The 18,803-nt window shown below is 42.9% G+C and overlaps 3 protein-coding genes across 3 annotated transcripts; 1 reads left to right on the top strand and 2 right to left on the bottom strand.

Moving 5' to 3' along the window:
• Positions 1-314: 314 nt before the first annotated feature.
• LOC127766764 (nuclear pore complex protein NUP133) lies at positions 315-7,908 on the bottom strand. Its single transcript, XM_052291903.1, has 8 exons — positions 7,575-7,908; positions 7,246-7,370; positions 5,370-7,145; positions 4,070-4,785; positions 2,881-3,039; positions 2,402-2,711; positions 1,728-1,795; positions 315-1,235 (listed from the first exon to the last, which is right to left on the bottom strand). Exons 1-8 carry the CDS (start codon positions 7,748-7,750, stop codon positions 693-695), a joined length of 3,873 nt encoding a protein of 1,290 aa, XP_052147863.1. The 5' UTR covers positions 7,751-7,908; the 3' UTR covers positions 315-692.
• Positions 7,909-10,890: 2,982 nt separating this feature from the next.
• Positions 10,891-14,602, bottom strand: LOC127765023 (uncharacterized). The gene is made up of 4 exons (XM_052289822.1): positions 14,561-14,602; positions 12,903-13,262; positions 11,409-11,480; positions 10,891-11,214 (listed from the first exon to the last, which is right to left on the bottom strand). Exons 1-4 carry the CDS (start codon positions 14,600-14,602, stop codon positions 10,891-10,893), a joined length of 798 nt encoding a protein of 265 aa, XP_052145782.1.
• Positions 14,603-15,882: 1,280 nt separating this feature from the next.
• On the top strand, positions 15,883-18,203 carry LOC127765208 (pentatricopeptide repeat-containing protein At5g47360-like). The gene has a single exon (XM_052290056.1). It carries the CDS (start codon positions 15,917-15,919, stop codon positions 17,327-17,329), a length of 1,413 nt encoding a protein of 470 aa, XP_052146016.1. The 5' UTR covers positions 15,883-15,916; the 3' UTR covers positions 17,330-18,203.
• Positions 18,204-18,803: the final 600 nt, after the last annotated feature.

Raw genomic sequence — 18,803 nt, 5'->3', positions numbered from 1 at the left:
TGAATTGAAGGCCACGGAAGCCCAAACAAGGATGCGCATGTGCACTATTTCATCATCAAGCCGACAATTTCGCTCGTCCTAAACTCTCCTCCACTAAACTACGAATCTCTGGTCCCCGTTTTTAGCCATACGCTGATAATACGCCGTACAATGTATTAAAAAAGTAATAATTTATAAATAAAACTTTTATATGTGTGCTCTTAGGATTTAAATGCGAATTCTGAGTAAACTTTGATTAAAAAAACTTCAAAATCAAGTTTAAAGTTTCAAATAATCAAATTTAAAAATTTAAATTTTGGTAATGGCTGATTCTATATGGAGCAGACGATGGGGGCCTCTCGTCCCCTAAACTCTTCACTATCAAAAGTTTGATTTCCTCCACCAAAAACGAAAAACCTTGATTACTAAGAAAAGAATGCATTTTGCATTTCCTACTAATAAGAAAATTTTAAGATACAGCATCAGCTTGCTTTGTTCCATCGGGGGAGAAAAACTCGTTTCAAGCCACAGCTCATGCTAAAAAAGGGCACGAACTGACAAAATCTTGCAGTCTCTACAAATAGTTTCGCCCGCAATATGAATACATCTGGAATTGCACACATTCCGTGCTGCAAAGAAAAGAAAATTGACTCTGATTTCAGATTTGGAGGTCCCAACCTGCAGGTCTTTCTCCCTGACAGAATGTGACAGTATCAAGAGTCCATGTCAACAGGTTCAGCTGTGGAAACAGTATAAGGTAGCTCCTTGCCCATTATCACCGCGGTCATCATCAATTTACCCGCATCAGGGAAATCCTTGTGCTGCATCAGCACTTCCTCCACTGAGAGACATCTGCCCTCCAAGCCTCTCAGATGCACGTCTTCTTTCTTCACAGGCAGCACGTCCTCAAACGAACCGTCATACACCACGGCGTCTGGGCTATAACACAGCCTGGAGGCATTGAACAGGACAGTGCCCTGAAGAGATTCTTGGATGACTTCATCGCTCCAACCTCCTGAAGATTCCTCTTGAAGGCTAACCCAGTCGTCCTGGTCGGCTGCATTCATCCAGCAAGCCTCTAGAAGGCCTTTGTTGGAGCTCCGGAACGAGGCCCTCGTCCAAGCAAATACTTCAAAAGCTTTAAGAGAGAGCTCTCGATCTCCCTTCAGGCACATCTCGATCAGTTCCAATGGACGAAATGGCTTGGTAGTATATTTATCTGGTGCATACTCTGGGTCATGCTGAACAATCTCTTCCTATAAAGAGAAGAAAGAGAAAAAGGTAGAACTTAGTTTATTTAGCTGTTCATTCCTACTTATTTGATACTAAAAGACAATGCATCTTTAAATGCAAATCTTGCATGGGTTATTTTCCTTCTTTTTACTGCTTGAACACTTTCGTAAAGCTAAATAAGACAGAATTATACAATTATGTAAAAGTTGTAAATATGGTCAGGCTGTTACATTGGACAGTTAAACACCTATCTAGTGTGCTGGTTTTGATAATGTCTTTTTCAAGGAATGGAATGATGGATGAATGTACAAAAGAACAGGGTCTTATGGAACATATGAAGTCATGAGAGAACACAAATGTAGATTTCATCATCGATACGTAGATTTGGGTTCACTTGCCCTACCAAAGTGATGCACATGTGAAGGCAAATATGAAAGAACATAACATCACACTAAAAGTTTGAAAGCAAATATCATGACTAGAAAAATAAATGTACAACATGAAATATGACAAACCTGCAGATTTAGAATTTGGATATCTGCATCTATATGGGCAACCTTCACTTCATAATCAACATCCTTACCTGCTTGTTAAATTGCAATATATCAGGAATGAATTTATCCAAGGGAAGAAATAAGAAAAAAACAATAACTATGTTAAAGTAAACAAGAATTAGTGCAAAAGAATGGTGCAGGAACTATGTTCCGGAATTCGGGATTTCAGGACCTAGGTGTAGGTGCCCCCATCAAATTGAATGTTCATGACTTTGAGACATATGCACTGCCAACAGCAATTCAAAGGATAATTAATTCTTTGAACCATGAAAAAGACTGAGCCTCTTGGCGAGAAGCATGGCAAGTAGCATTGTTTGCCTGTCCTTTTGCACAGAAAAAGAACTGCAAAGTGAACTATAGCTTATGTTCACAGCTCATATGAACTGATTTAAAATCAAGCTACGCAGCATTCGATACAAGTTATCCATCATCAAATAGTCAGAATTTTCTTTCAAAAAATTGTTTGGAGCCGATTTTGCACAGAGCCAGCATGATATATGGAGAATGACAACTTCCTTATCAACCACAACGGTTAACACAGTGCAACCTCAACAAATTGTTGTTTCAGGGCAGTGCACAGCGTAAGGTAATCAGGTTCAGGTATACCATGAAGTAAAAGAGAAGAAACAGCTAACCTGCTGCTGCTGCAATTTTGGAGAGATAGAGAAAGCGTCTTCTTTCAACAAAGGACAGTGATTTCCTGTTGCTTGTAAGGTTAGCATCTTCCTCAGGACTCACGAGAGTATGAAGAGTCTTCGAAGCAGAAGAGAACCGATTTAAGCATATCTCATGAAGCCACAGAAGATCATCCCGCTCTTTCAGAAAATTGGCTAGCTCTTCCGGGAATTCTTCACCTAATCTTAATAGCTTAGCATGTTGACGCCTGTTGACTAGTTGTTTGAAAACAAAGAAACTGAATCCCCCGTGAGGTCCTACACTATCATGCTGCAACACAAGTTCAACATTAGAACCATGTCCCTTAATAAAACTTGGTAGAAAGAACAATTTGATTGCAATAACACATGGCATGTTATCGCCTGCAGAACATAGTCAACACTGTACCCCCTAGAAAGATTAAATGGGATAAATTGCGGATATGGTATTGTGATTATACCATAAGACTGCGAAGAAGGCCTGTATCACTGAGATCATAGCAAATCTGCCACAATGTTTGGTACCCTTCATGCCGTTTAGCTGTTGCCAAAATTGGAGAAGTGACTTCTCTGAATATAGATTCTTTCAGTTCCAGATTGTCAGTGACTTCTGTCGTCTCCTAAAATATATGCATAATACAAATATTAGTTGTTCCACATTAAGATAAAGAGTACAAAAAATAACAGTATCAAATTCAACAGCAGTGCTACACAGCTACATGCCTTCATGTAAATATGATGTCAAGAACTGAAAACAGTAGAATACTTGACCAGTGGACAATCCAGAAAATATGCCTCCTTAATTAAAAAATTGCCAGTCATCCAAAAATAACTTTTTAATGTTACCTTATAATTTGAATTTTGAGATCACCCTTACAGAAACTTTTCGCCGGGCCAGCGTAAGATACGCGGCCGAAGTTTATTAAGATTGAGAAGAGGTTCAAACTAGAACAACAAATACAGCTACCATGGAGGCTAAGAGCTGTACAACCGCTATTGTTACAACGATGAACATTACTTTACAGCATAAAACAGGCACTCTAAGCCACAACTCCGGCTAAACACCATCCAACCAAAGCTAGAACATCAGTATTGTTTCAAGTATGTAAATGCTAAAATGCCACGAACATACATTTATGGCAGCTGCCCAATAATATTTGTGCTAAGATCGGAGAATAACTAAAGTCAATAACCATATAGACTGTAGTAAATACCCCATACAGTGAACTAAGTCACTATAAGGAAGCAACCAAAGAGAACCAACCAAGCAACAAATGAAAAAAAAAAAGAAATAAAAAGAGAGAGAGAGAGAGGATGGAATTGGAGAACACAGATTCGGTACTGAATGGGTGACTACCAAAATAATGACAAAAAAGGGTTCCTTGGTTACTGTTGCATACATAATTGCATATGTGTCTGACATAAAGCAATCCACTAATTTGGGTAGAACAGCACATGATTGCTGAAATAAACTATGCCTTACTATGTAACCACAAAATCTCAAGGAATGATGGGCAATATAATGAATGATACTACATTGATATGACAGAACGGGTAAAAAGCTGGACAATGTGAAATTGCAAAAGGTAAAGCGCCTTACTGTAGTAAGGAAAAGTATTGAGCAAACAGTGATTTTAATTTAAACCAAACCTGATATTTTGCATCTACAATTTGTTTTGCGAGGTCATAGAGGGACCCAAGAAGTTCATCTCTTCTGTCACAGTATTCTTGGATTAGCACACCATGCTCATCCCCACGCTCGAATTTAGCAGTTAACAACCCGATATATGCATCCAGTAGGATATCTGTGAGTCGTTCCAACTGAGACCATAGGTTTGACTTCATTGACATGTCCGCAGCCCCTGGTTCTCTCAAAAGCTCCATGACAAAGGATGCTACTCGCCAGATTCCAGATCGTACAACAGGCTGGCTGTTCCATGTTATCAGTCCTTCAGGAGAAGGATACCAGTCCTTGTGCTCCTCTCTGTAGCGCAATGCTGCCTGAACTAGGGTCATGCAAGCATTTGATAACTCAAGTGCACGTTGCATCTGAACAGAAGGGTTTTCTTCTCCGGTTATAATGTATTGAAGCTGATGAGATATGCAATTAAATAGATCTTCTATATCTGAAACTCTGCTGTAGAACACTTCAGCATTATCACGGTCCATTAAGAGAACAGTGTTTCTTCGAGATTGCTCACCAACCAATTGAATAAGGTTCCACAATGCACCAGTTGTTTGGTTTTTTGACTGAGGTGATAAATTTATGCTTGAGCGTTGATGGCTAAGAGCATTTTGTAATTCTCTGAGCTGGATCATTCCAGAGAGCTTTTCTCCATGCTCCATGACAGTTAGCATCGCAGTTCCTACAAGACAATCAAATTACTTCTTTTCCAACAGAAGTTGTCACGCAAAATGATGCACTGGCAGTTATTTTTTGAAAAAAATTGTGGCTAACCTGTATGGTTATTTGTCAATATTACAGCTCATACTGTACTGTTAGTAACAGTACCATCTTTTAGCAGAAATAAAGGTGCAAGCTGTTCTAAGAGTGCATAATATATGTCCGTGTCCCATCAGGCATGCCAAAATTAGCATCCCTATATAACGCTAGGTAAAGATTCCAATAGAGTTACATGCTCAGTCACCAGTTTCAACAATCATGTATACAGAAATGAAGGTAAGAAGAGTTCTACAACTGTATACGGCTTTAAAATCAGCTAAGAAGTTTGTATTTTTCATGATTTACAGCAGCATATCTAGATTTTCTTCTTCTTTTTTACCAGACAGCTCCTATAGTTTTAATACCATCAAAATTGTCATCAGCATTCATTATGCTATTTTGAATAACAAAGAACCAATGTGTTCGATTAATATCATAGCTAGGATGATATATGCCTAAAATAATAAATCAATGAATATAAATAATGACACAAGAGAAAATCCATACTTTGCTTTGAAGAGAGTTCCTCATGGCACTTAGACAAGACAAGAAACTGAAGGAATTTCTTGTGTTTTTGCTGCTTCTCAGTTAGGGATGAAACAATTGTTGAAGCAAGAAATTCAGCTTCTCTAGTTGTTGTCCAATGCTTAGATAGAGTGTTTACGATGGATTTGCTTATTCGAACAGATATGTTCATCTCACCCTCTTTGTCAAATGCGCCTGCTGCTCTAAGCTTTTGAAGTGCTTCATGAACTGTACCGGACAAAACAAAATCATGAAATAACCGGTTTAATAACATTTCAGACTCCTCATCAACCACAGCCTGCTGAGCTATACCAGTTAATGCTGGTCTTTGCCTCTCCCCAGCACTCCAAGCCTCAGAACTAGCTCTTCTGGGTACAACACTAGCATTGAATGCCTGATTTCTTCTTTTCTCTTCAGCAACTGCTTCATTGCAACTTCCTTTTCTTGACAAGCTCCGCTCTGGTGGCTCAACCCCACCAACTAACACAGCTTTCTCAGGAACTGCCCACACTCCTGCCTTTTCTGTAAGAACAACCCAAGCTCCTTCATCTCTGTCCTCGGAAGATGGGATAACTGAAGCATCGAGAACCTTTCCAGCATCCCAAGGCAGATCAAATTGATAGAGACGGGTTGAACCTCTCCAGTATATGGCTATTGTTGCTGTTCCATCACCTGACAGTATGATTACAGAACCAGAAGGCTTACCACCAGTTTTTAGCCTCATAGAAAACAAGAACTCTTCATCCTCTACTCTAGCCTTAGGGATTATCACCTGAGAAGGAGCTTTTTTCTCCAAAAACCTTTCAGTTTTAATCACATTATCTTCAGATGAAAACTTTTGGTTAGGTCTGTACAGCATCGTCAGAAGAGAATACTGAGTGTAGTTCGACCCACTCACCCGATCTTTGCAGAAGGTAGCAACAAGAATGATAATTTCTTTCCCATGATCATCTATCTGCATGTCCAAAAGCCATATGTTTTTCTGTCCAGCTATGTCTTTCTTTATTCCCATATCACCATCACTACCAACAATTTCCTGAGACCCTATTTTTTTGCAGTTGATATCATGCCCGAATGAGATGCTCCAGCATTGCAGCTCATTACTAGTCAATAAAAAGAACGTCCGTTCAGCAGCCTTAGATGATGCTTTACTTGGTAGCCAAGCCAAGGACCTTCCACCACTATTTTTCTGAGAATGATCAGCATTATAAACTCCTAATGTACCCTTATGAATTTCTCTTCGACGAACTGCAGCTGGTGAACACCAGAACATCCATAATGTGCCTGTTGGCTGAGAAGCAATCACAATGCATTCATTAATACCTCCTGGAACTGCCACTGCAATAAGAGAATTAATCCTGCAGTTTCCAGATGTGCCATCACCTGAAGATGTATCACCATATCCAATTAAATCAAGAACTGGACTCTTACTGCTTTCAGCATAGATATCAGACCAATAAGCTATAGCTTGTGTTCTTTTGTTGCACAGGATAAAACCAGTCGAACTTCTTCGATGCAATATATCTCCACTGCTCCGTGTTGATGCACCACTACTACCCCATCTCACTATGCAAACTGCCCACTGATTACCACATAGAGATTTTTCTTCTTTGTTCCCCATAAGAGAAGAAGGGACCTCAAGTACAAGACAGTCTTTTGCAACAGAAGCCAGGTAACTCCAGATAAAAAGCTCATTTCCACATAACATCCATGCAAGGGATGTTTCTTTATCAATGCCACCAGCAAGCATGTTCTTGCCTACAAGGATGTATTTAACAAGCATCTACTGTTCAGTATGGTACAAGCAAACTAATAACCAGGAAAAACTAGCACAGGACCATCAAACAGGAATAGTTACCGGAAAAACTCTTTTGCAGAAGGTTGGCTTGAGCATTTCGAACTATTTGGGGAAATTCGGATACATGCACCGGTTGGATCTGGCCAGAATCCCCTGTCCTGTCTGTTCGTGTTGATGTTGAAATCCTGCTAGTTTGCAAAAAGTTTCAAAATAAAAGGTTTATAAAACTATCGCAGCACAATGACCTGTAGTTAACGCACTAGACTACTGCAAAAAGGGCAAACGAGCTCATTTGAATCGCTCGCTTCCGGCGCCTCAACTGGGGACGAAAATACGATGAAATGCGGTGATTCTGATAAAATCAAAGAAAAATGGGGAATAAACGGAACCTGGCGAGCAGGGAGGAGGAGGTCCACGGCGCCGGGGTGCCGGTGGCGGGGCGGTCGTGGACGGCAAATCCACGAGGCGCGGGCGTGTGCGCGGGAGCGGGAGGGGGTGAGGGGGACGCCTCCTCCTTGTCCCTGCGGTGGAGCAGGTGGGGCTTCTTGATCGCCGGGGAGAACATCTTTGGCGGCGGGGGAGTTCGCGCAGCACAGCAGCCACCCGCACGCGGCCGCACTCTCCGACTAGCCGGCCTTGGGCTCTCGGCGTCTCGGCGTCGGCGCTCGCTCCGGTAGGCTAGGGTTTTACGAGTGTTTTGAGCTCCCCAGTTCTCAGTTTTTGCGCTTTGGTCCCTCCTGGCGGTTAATATTACGGGAATATCATTTGGGGCGACTTCCCGTTTTGAAATGTTCATTTCCAAGTATTAGGCCATGTTTAGATCCCACGTAAAAACTTTTGGCTCTGTAATATCGAATGTTTGGACAGATGTATGGAGTATTAATTACACATATTACGAGACGAATCCTTTAAGCCTAATTGCTCTATGATTTGACAATGTGCTACAATAAACATTTGCTAATGACGGAATAATTAGGCTTAATAAGTTCGTCTCGCAGTTACAGGCGCAATCTGTAATTTGTTTTATTATTAGTCTATATTTAATACTTTAAATGTGTGTCCTTATATCTGATGTGACACGTCAAAACTTTTTACCTCTGAAACTAAATAGGGCCTTAGTACTTAGTTCGAAGGTGTTGTATTCCGGCGCAGAAAACGCAACGAATTGTATGATTAATCAAAGAGTAATGTATACTTTGGGCTAAGCTTTTTTTTCAAAGTTTTACTTTGAACTAACTCAGGCGAAAGTTTTCATATAAAACTAATATGAAAATATTAAATTTTCCAGCTTCTAACTTACTTCATTTTTCGATGCTACAACTACATATTGTCATAATCTAAATCAAAATAGAGTAAAGTACATTGGCGGTCCTTAAACTTGTAGAATTGTGTCATATACGCCCCTAAACTCTCAAAATACATATTCAGATCCCAGAACTTGTCAAAGTGTATCATTTAGGTCCCAAATTGACACATCCCCTCTGCGATCCATGTGGCGCTGATGTAGCAATGCCATATGGACGTGACATGTCATTTTCTTTTTTTTTCTTCTTTTCTTTTTCTTTTTCGTTTTCTTCTCATTCTTCTTTTGTTTTCCTTTCTTCTGCACGGGTCAGAGAAAGGAGAAGAAAGGGGGGAAAAGAGAAGAAAAAAAGGAAAAAAATTTAAATGTATCCCATTTATCAGTTAAAATAATGCCACGTCATGTATGTATGGCATATTACATCAACGCCACGTAGGATCCTGAAGGGGTTGTGGCGATTTGAGACCTAGATAACACACTATGACGAGTTCTTGGACTTGAATATGCATTTTGAGAGTTTATGGACCTAAATGACACACCTCTACAAGTTTAAGAACCGCCAGTACATTCTACTCATGAAAGAGTAAATATATATTGTTTGGGAGTTTCTAACAGCTGCAACTAAAACAAATTTTTTTATAAGCTGTAGCAGTTAGTAGCTCCAAAAATGACTCCTAACATCTCGCTTAGCAAAAGCAAAACACATCTCACTCTAGCAATAGCATTTCCTTGTTCGGCACTGTAAAAGTTTCCAGTTCCTGGTTTATGCTCATTGCCTCATTGACACGTGGTATTGAGACCCACATCCCAGTGGCACGAGGAGTGATAAACAAAGAAGAATTTTCATATTTTAGTGAAATGGAAGAATGATAAATAGGAAACTTTTAGAAAATACCGAGAAATAAGAAACGTCTACAGCAGAGTGCAAATTAAAGCAGTCCCAGGTATCGCTGAGATGCTAGTATTTGTAAAATCAAAAGTGTTTTTGATTATTATTCTGTGATGAATAATTGGGCATTGAAAATTATTGGTTTTGTTATTTGGAATTTATTTATGAAGTGGTTTTGGAGATGATTGGATTTCACAGGTGAATCTACAGGTTATCATTTTATGTGGACCGGTCAGACCGGGCAGGTGTTGCCGGTCAGACCGGCGGTGATCGAGTGGTCGGACCGGTCAGCCCGCGGTCTGACCGGCCGACACTGTGTCGGTTTCGGTTTCGGGTTGTTTATTTGGATATCCGAGTTTATTTCATGATTATGACTTCCAGATGGATACTATATACGTATGTAATACTATTGTTTGCTGCTAATGAGTCAAGTTGGAGATAGCTTGGTCTCGGAATATGGTTTCTTTGTTTGTTCCATGTGTAGGTGACTCGATGTCTCGGGAGAGTATTTGCGGTGATAGACCGGGAGTCGGCTTGGGGATAAGACGACGTCCGTGGTGGTCAGAGATCATGCGGGATACTTAGGCTAGAGTTGATGCACGTGATTGATGGAGATTCCATATGGCATACGATGGAGGTATTGTGTGCGTATGGGATGCGGAGTCAAATTTGGAAGGAGTCCAAATTTGGTACGATTGGTTATGTAAAGTTTCTTTCTTGTACTAGAGGGTTTCCTAAGGTGTTTAGGACTCCTAGTATGAGTTTGGTTCGTGGCTTTAGGCTGCCTACCTCATGTATAAATAGAGGGGGAGCGTGAGGCTTCCCGGTATCGCTTTAGAGAGCAATTGAGTTGAGTTTTGAGTTAGGGTTTCGAGTTTAATCGAAATTTTTGTAAGGAGTGCTGTTGGTGCATTTTGTAAACACAGAGAGAAGCAATAAAGTCGTCATCTACTTTAAGAGTTATTCGATTCGTGTTTCACCGGGTTTTGGCGGTCTAACCGGCAACTCACCGGCAGTCAGACCGGCGGCACTACGGCGGTCAGACCGGCGGGAGCACGGAGGTCAGACCGGTGGCGGCAACAGGCGCGGCGAGCAGCTTCGGCGGTCAGACCGGTTAATCTATACCGGTCAGACCGACGGCATCTGAACGGTCAGACCGGCAAGGCAACTTCGGTCAGACCAATCTCCGTCGATTTCGAGGGTAACTTTTATTTCCGCTAAAAGTTTTTGGTTTTTGGGTATACCAACCATTCACCCCTCTCTAATTGGCTTAGTTCTTGTGATTCGATCCTACAGTATTATTACAGAGCTTAGCACCTCCAAATGGGTGCTACAAAAACATCATTCAAACCAGTAGCTAATGAAAAAAAAAATCACAGCGTGCAGCAAAGCAGGTTCACCCTGAAAAAAACATGTCGCAGCAGAAATGTCTCACCTAGCTGTCATAGCTAGTAGATTTTATTACTACTTTCGAACTTAACCATGGCACAACCTTCCTCGAGATATCAAAAATTCAGAAGAAGGGGGCCCTCTGTGGTGCCGCCTGCTTGCGAACTCGCCTCCTCAAAGAGTGGATATCAACATTGAACTTAGTAACTTTAGGTATAACCTCATCTGCATCTCCTACCGCTGACGACTCCGACTCCGTCGCATTCGTCTGAACTTGACCACACTCAGCTTCAACCATGGTGGCATCTTCATTTCTCACCGGTGAGGCATCAAATGGTTGTGGGATGCTCTGTTGAGGAGATGACTCCACCACAATTCCCAGAGTCTGCTTATGCCTACGCTCAGCTTCAGGTCCTGAGAAATCATCCTGAGATATATCTACACCAACCTGGTAATTAAGAAAGAGAAAAAAATCAGATTTTAAACCCTTTTAATTTCGATGCTTTTATTTTGCAAACAATTAGAAAGGGGGGTAATTGAGAACAATAGTTAAGAGAATGTAACCTTGCAGCTGAGAGAACAAAATATGTTGGGAGCACTGCGGAGCCAGCAGAAGCAAGATAAGCAGCGAGGTGTCTCTACGTGAGGCTTGAATTGCGGGGACCTCCTCATGGGCCTCAGGTGCACGCCCTTTTGGCCATTGACAATGTATGTCTGCAATCACGAGTAAAATTTGTGAGCATATTGAGTTTCAGTACTTCAGGCTTTCAACAATCACGGGAGCTTTTTTTTTTTTTTCAAAACTTGATGCATATTTATCCCCATGAATACATACATGCCATCCCCTATGAATACCTTCAAAGATCAGGCTAATATATCTTAAGATTTACCAAGTAACATAGACGTTTCGCTGTCGACGGTATATCATCTACCACTAAAAGAATTAGCCGTATATTTAAGCATTAATTGTTGGAGACATGGTAATGACTATCTGTCGTTTGAGTTGTGAGATAGCCCAGCATAAAAAGGAGCAGAGTGCCGTTTTCGGAAAGAGACGCACATCCGTATATGTACGGATTTAGGAAAAAAAGTGGGCTGCGTTTAGACAATACAGCGACTATACGTTGTTTAGTCACGTCGTTTTAAATATGAAAAAGTACAAATTACCCCCTAAAATATTGGGTGAGTACGAATTACCCCCTAAACACGAAACAAGGATGTTTTTCACCCTCAACTAACCCTCAACTATCAATACCGGATGAAAAACCCCCCGAGCAGCTTTGCAAACGGTTTTGGTCTACGTGAAAGTCCAGACATGAATTCATTTTTTTTAAAATCAGCGGGCCCCTCCTGTCAGTCTCCCACCCTCTCTTTTTCCCTCACCTCTCTATCTCTCTCCAAAATCCACTCTCTTCTCCTTCCCTCACCTCGAGGACGGCAGGCGGAGCTCGGGGCGACGAAGGGGCCGTGAAGCTTAGGACGGCGATGGGAAGAGGTCGGAACGATGACGGGTGGAGTGGGCGGAAAAGGGGACGGCGGCGGGCGGAGCTCGGGATGGCGGCGTGAGGAGGGGTGGCGAAGGGGGCACTTGGGATGATGGCGGGCGAAGCTCGGGGCCGAAGGGGCGGCGGGAGGAAAGGGCGACGGAGCTTGGGGCGGCAGGAGGAGGGGGAGGCGGAGCGAGCCGAGGATGGCGGCGGGCGGAGCTCGGACGGCAGAGGAAGTGCCTGCAGCCACCGCCACGCGGCTCGTCGAGGCGACGAAGGGGTCGTCCGCTGCCGTCAGTGCTTAAGTCGCAGCCGCCGACATTTGAGAGAGAGGGTGTGTGAGAGGGAAAGAGATAGACTGGAAAGATCTGACAGGTGGGCCCCATTGTTTTTTAATAAAAAATTTGCTGATTGGACTGCCACGTAGACCAAAACCGTTTTGCAAAGCTGCTGGAGGGTCATATGGTAACGAAAGTTGAGAGTGAAAAATATATGGATTTTGGGTTTGTGGGGTAATTCGTACTTTTTTTTTCCTTTTAAATATAAGATGTTTAGGAGTACTTTCAATGTTACATGTTTTAAAATGGAGTTTGGCTTGATGAAGACTAGACAGGAAGAAAACACGGCCAACACGCGCTTAATTACTTACCTGTACCCTGGACACGTCAACGTTGAGGTCCTGCAAGTCCCTGGCGAGAACGACGGAGCGGTACATGTAGCGGCGGACCTTGAGCAGCCGGTGGCCGGGCTCGTCATGGCTGCAGCGCGGGCAGAGCACCTGGCGGCAGCTGAGGCAGAAGATGCAAACCTCCGCGCGGCTCGCGTCCCAGTGCTGCTTGCACTGCCCCCAGAATTTCGTCCGCAGCAGCACGTCCAGCCATTCCGGCGCCTCCTCCTCCTCCTGCACCGGCACCGGCGGTGGCAGCTTGTTGATGTGCTCGCTGCTGCCCCCCGAGGCCTTGCTGACGCTGGAAACATCCGGCTCCGCCCTGGTCTCCTTACCCTTAAGCTGCACCACAAACTGATGGGCTGATTGATTAGTCAGTTTGTATTTGGATAGATTGGATTTTTCCCCCCTTTGGGGAAGATAACGGCAAATAGTTTGTTAACACTAAGTAGAATATAGAGTATCAAATAATAGGATCATGAACTCTGCTGCAACTATGTTGTCATTTTTATTTTCTCGACATGAAACACTGACAGGTATGCCAGTGCCAGATAGTTTGATTTCATAAAAAATATCTTTTGGCTTATGCTTATGCTTATAGGTAAAAAATTGAATTTTCAACCTAAAATTTTAAGTTAATTTTGGGGTTTTATCATCGTAGTTTATTTTTCAGTATTTGCTTTTAGATCACTAAGAACATATACATAAAAGTTTTATTTATAAATTATTTTCTGTTTGCAAATATGTCATTTCTCGCTTATTCCGTCAATAAGCGAAATAATGGGGTCCTTGGCACCAAAATAAATAGGCAATTGAGCTTAGGCTATACTTTTTATTTTGGCCGGATCGGCCAAAGGATTAGACTAACCAAAATTCATTAAGATTGGAAGGATAGTTTTAAAAGTTAAACATTGACAGGAAAATAGGCAAGCCATACCCCCACAAAGAAAACTGAAAAATTACATAAGACACTCAGATCGACCGGCAAGTACACAAACAAGTGTTATTTTTTCTTAACTTCGCAAGCAATTTCATCTTGTTATTGCTATTATCATTAAACCTAAGATATATATGTGGAACTAAAAGAAGAAATATATGACAGACAAGGTTTGAGAACTGCCAAAAATTCAAACGGTTTTGGTTTCCTGTGAACAGCTGGCTTTTGCCCTCCATTACCCCTTTATAATTTATTTGCCATCCATTCAGGGCTTGACTAAATAAAAAGACAGTAGATCCAATTTTCTTGGATATCCAGAGATCTGTAATTCTCGTGCCAATCCAAACGGATTGAACATAATCTCCAATCATTCAAACAACATGTTCATATATTAGAAATTAAGCATACCGTTTCTACAAAAATAAAAAAAACGACTGAAAACAATATAGTTGAGTTCATGGTCTTCAAAACCAGGCTTTACAACATTACAAGAATCCCAAAAGATTGATATATGCAAAAACGAAGAAATTATGTTTTCAAATATACTACGAAATCTTTTTTGAAGAAAGGTGCTATGAAACAAAATAGCATATGATCCCTCTATTTTTTTTACAGCCTTGATTAGTCAAAGAACTAACCAACGTCAAACAAAAAGAAATGGAGGTACTCCATTGAATTTATCGTATCCTAGCTCTTTCCTTACCTTGTTGCTTGACGGGATGGGTTTGGAGCCGAAGGGAAACATGACGGCTGAGAGCAGAAAGCTTGCACCTTGCAGAGCTCAATGATTTTCACGAACATGAGCAAATAGTACTGTGCCAAAGAGGACTGGGTTTTTATGAAGCTAGAGGCAAAGATGGCACTTGGCTGTAGAAGGAAAGAAACGCAACACGTTAAACTAAACAGCGGACATTTTTCACTCTACATTTGCCCTCTGTATGACAACTGGATCCCACAGAGTTTTAACGTTCGCATTAAATCTATCCAACTATATGTCAAGGGGTAAATGCATACACGTTCTAAAGATGCCGTTTCATACCCATTCTAAAAAGGAAAACCATTTCATATGCATTTTTGAGAGCATCGCGATATATATATTCACGTTTCCATTTTTTTCACTGGAACAATGGACACACCAACCGAGAATCTCTCCAGCATACGATATATAAGAAACTTTGATTCCGAATCGGAATCGGACATATAATTTTTCGGTGTATAAATGTTCGATTCCGAATAGAACATACTTATTTTTATATATAAATTCTCAGTGTATAAACTTAAAAAAAAAAAGGAAATATATGGTTGTAGAAATATTAAAGCGTGGGTGCTCACGTGAGTTAGCCATGCAAATGTTTGCGAATTAGCCTTGTAATATGGTGGCTTTACAATAGAAATGTAGTTTTTTCACTTCCCATGAAATGATCAAAGATTATCAAAAACTGGTTCACTCATGTTCGTTCTCCTTTTCTACTAACAGAGAAGTGACATTATGCATGCAAAGAGTGGCTTAAATAAAGAGAATTAATACATGAACCATGAAAATTGTGGAGCTAGGCGTTCGCGGAAAAGAAAAATTGTGGAGCTATGAATAAGAAGAGGCTTTTAATAGGACCCACCATTAAACTTAAGGAATAAAAAACCACCGACTTATAAACTAAACTGTAAAAAAAATCAGTTTAAAAACTTAAACCAGTGTTCCTACAAATTATACCGACACAAAAGTAAACCAATAGAAAACACAATATTTATGGGTGAGTTTCTTGTTCCAAAATTCCCAATGAATATTGTGTTCTGAAGCTTTCTTGTTTTTTATTTCAACTATTGTCCGCCTTTGATCTCGCTCAAATTCTTCCCAGCCTTATCAGTTCATTTCTGAAATTGATTTTAACTTTTAAGAAAGGTGAATCAATTTTGAGTTTCAAAAAAACAACTCGAAAGTAAATTCTCCCTGGAGTACTGGATTCACCCATCCACCTCGTCGACTAGTCCCGTCGTCCGTGACCGTGTGCCTTTGCCTTTCCGCAGAGGAGCGCGATCCCCCACCCCAAACCGGCACGGGATGCCTCAGCGGCGGCCGCGCCTGGCGTCCCTCACCCGCCGCCTCTCCACCTGCCGGGACGGCGACCTCGCCGCCCTCCTCTCGGTCCTCCGCTCGCCGCCAGCATCCTCCACGTCGCTCCCGCGCGCACTCTCCAGTGCCTTCCCGTCCCCATCCGACTCCTTCCCCCTCGGCAAGCTCCCCTCCCTCCTCCCGCTCCTCCCCTCCCCACTCCTCTCCCTCCGGTTCCTCCTGTGGCGCCTTCCCCCCTCCTCGCCGCTCCCGTCCTCGTACGCCCTCTCCTCGCTCGCCGCCTCGCTCCCCGATCTCCCGTCCGCCGTGCCCCTCCTCCTCTCCTCGTCGCCGCAACCTCTCCCGCTCAGGCACTACGCCCTCCTCCTGGGCATCTCCGCACACGCTGGACTATTCCCCGCCTCCCTCGCTCTCCTGCGGCACATGCGCTCCTTCGGCCTCGCCCCCGATGCTGCTTGCTTCCGCTCCGCCCTCCGCTCGGCCGGCTCTCCCGGCGATGTCTGTGCCGTTCTCGGTATCATGTCGGCGTGCGGTGTCTCGCCGAGCGTCCCACTGGTTGTGACCTCGGTGCATAAGCTGGCAACCGCGGGGGACTTCGTCGGTGCCCGCCAGCTGATCGAGAAAATGCCGGAGTTTGGGTGCGTGACCAATGTGGCCGTGTACACCGCGTTGCTCGACGGGATGTGCAGTTTCGGGGATGTGGATGCAGCGCTGGGGCTGGTGGAAGAGATGGAGGGTTGGAGCTTGGGTGCAGGGTGCGTGCCCAACGTGGTGTCGTATACGTGTTTGGTGAAATGCCTGTGTGGGAAAAAGAGGATGGGGGAGGCGCTGAGCTTGCTGGATAGGATGACAGGAAGAGGGGTGATGCCCAACCGGGTGTTCGTGCGAACGCTCGTCGGTGGATTCTGTTCAGAGGAGATGGTCGCAGACGCTTATGCTGTAGTGGAGCGTGTGGTCAGCGATGGGAGTGTGTCGAGCGACCAATGCTACAATGTGCTGCTTATTTGCCTGTGGAGGGTTGGGATGGATGGTGAAGCTGAAGGGCTTGTGCAGAGGATGATGAAGAAAGGGGTGCGGCTGAGCCCTCTTGCGGCCAGTGTTATGGTCAGAGAGCTTTGCAATAGGAATAGGCTATTGGATGCTTGCTACTGGATAGGAGTCATGGAAGAGAACGGGGTGCTCTGTGACACTGATGTCTACAATGGTTTGTTGCTTAGGCTGTGTGTGGAAGGGCATGTTGGTGAGGCCTTGGCGTTGGCTAAGAAGGTTGCTGAGAGGGGGATTCTCATAGAGGCTTCTTGTGCTGATCGTTTGATGGATTTGCTAAAGCAATATGGTGATGAGGAGCTAGCACCAAAAATATCAGAACTGAGGAGGTGCTCTGAAGTGCTGTCACATTAACCAATGTGTGATCCGAACCCTCCTACAAGTATCATGCTTGGTTGATTTCAAATCAAGAAAAATGCTTCCGTGCTGCATGATTACAGCAAGAAAAGGCTTTGAGGGTTTGTTACGCTGAAATAGATTGGTGGGGATAGGGTGCAGCACAGAGTGATTTGTGTGAGCAAAATGTGGATGAGTTACTTCATTTACTTGCCCATTTCCTGTAGTTTTTCTGAACTCTGTTCAGATCCTCCAGTCCAAGGGATGCTTCAGGACATGTGAACTATGATTGCGATGGAATTCTCAGGTTCCTCATTAGTATGCTCCCAAACAGATATGTTTGTTTAAGTGGTGATCAATCAAATGTTTTACATTTTTAAAGAACACATATGCTGACACTGTAACTTGTAGTAGTTCTTCGACCTTCGTTGTATAGCGGCCAACTCTAATCAAGATCAGGTTACCGATTTACAGCTAGAATGTTCCAACTTGCATCCTTTGATGCAAGTGTTTTAGTTCCCTGACTTTAGTAGTGAATGTTGTTTTACGGGAACTCTTGTGTTTCCCCAGGGTGATGCACAAGGGAACCAAGGTTTTCGGTACTCTGTTCAGAATTCAGATTCAGAGGAGACGTTTCTGAAGTCTGCGGCAAATGACGGTCTTCAGAAGTGTGTATCAGACTATCAATCAGTCCATCAGGGTCCCATCTACATGCATACACTTTCCTTTTCTTTCATTTCCTCTTTCCCGAGCTATTTGCTCCAAACCTTATCCAAGCCGTTTCAAGGCCTTTTGAATCGTAGGAATGAAAAAACAGAGAAATAGGAAAAACACAGGATTCTGACAGGAATACAATTGTAAAATAGAGGATTGCAAAACACAGGAATGGCCGTTTGATTGGATCACAGGAAAAACACAGGAATTAGATGAAAGAAATCAGATGAGAGAGATAGAGTCAGAGGAAATGTTCCAAGAGGATAGACCTATTGCTAACTTTCCTCCAAAATATGCATAGGATTATCCATTCCATAGGAATTTTAAAGGATTGGATAGGATTCAATCCTTTGTTTCAAATGCCTTCATAGGATTTTTTTTTTCATAGGATTGAAATCCTCCAAAATTCCTACATTTTTCCTACAAATCAAAGGAGCTATGTGTAACTTGAAATACCACCGGAATACCAGCAGATTCAAACAATCGAGCTTCAACTGTACTTCCTTAAAAACGTAGTGATCCGAGTATGCAGTGACCCAATTGGAGACAACCTGGTTGGGATTGGGTAATTCTTCCCCGATCCCAACTGGGTTAACCGGATCGTTCGATCGAGATTGTTCGGGTAAGGAATTAATCAGGGTCAGGATAGCATTTTGACAACCTGGCCGCCGTCCGCCCATCCGGCATTCCGGCATATGCGCTGGCCCCAGCCCGACATTCCCCACTGGAAGCAAACGCCTCGATTTGCCTGGGAGGCTGGGACACGGGAGGCAAGGCC

The sequence above is a fragment of the Oryza glaberrima genome, chromosome 3 (genome assembly GCF_000147395.1).
Source record: "Oryza glaberrima chromosome 3, OglaRS2, whole genome shotgun sequence".
NCBI classification, from domain to species: domain Eukaryota; kingdom Viridiplantae; phylum Streptophyta; class Magnoliopsida; order Poales; family Poaceae; genus Oryza; species Oryza glaberrima.
Note: the sequence above shows the minus strand (reverse complement) of the source record. Positions and strands in the feature narration are given on the sequence as shown.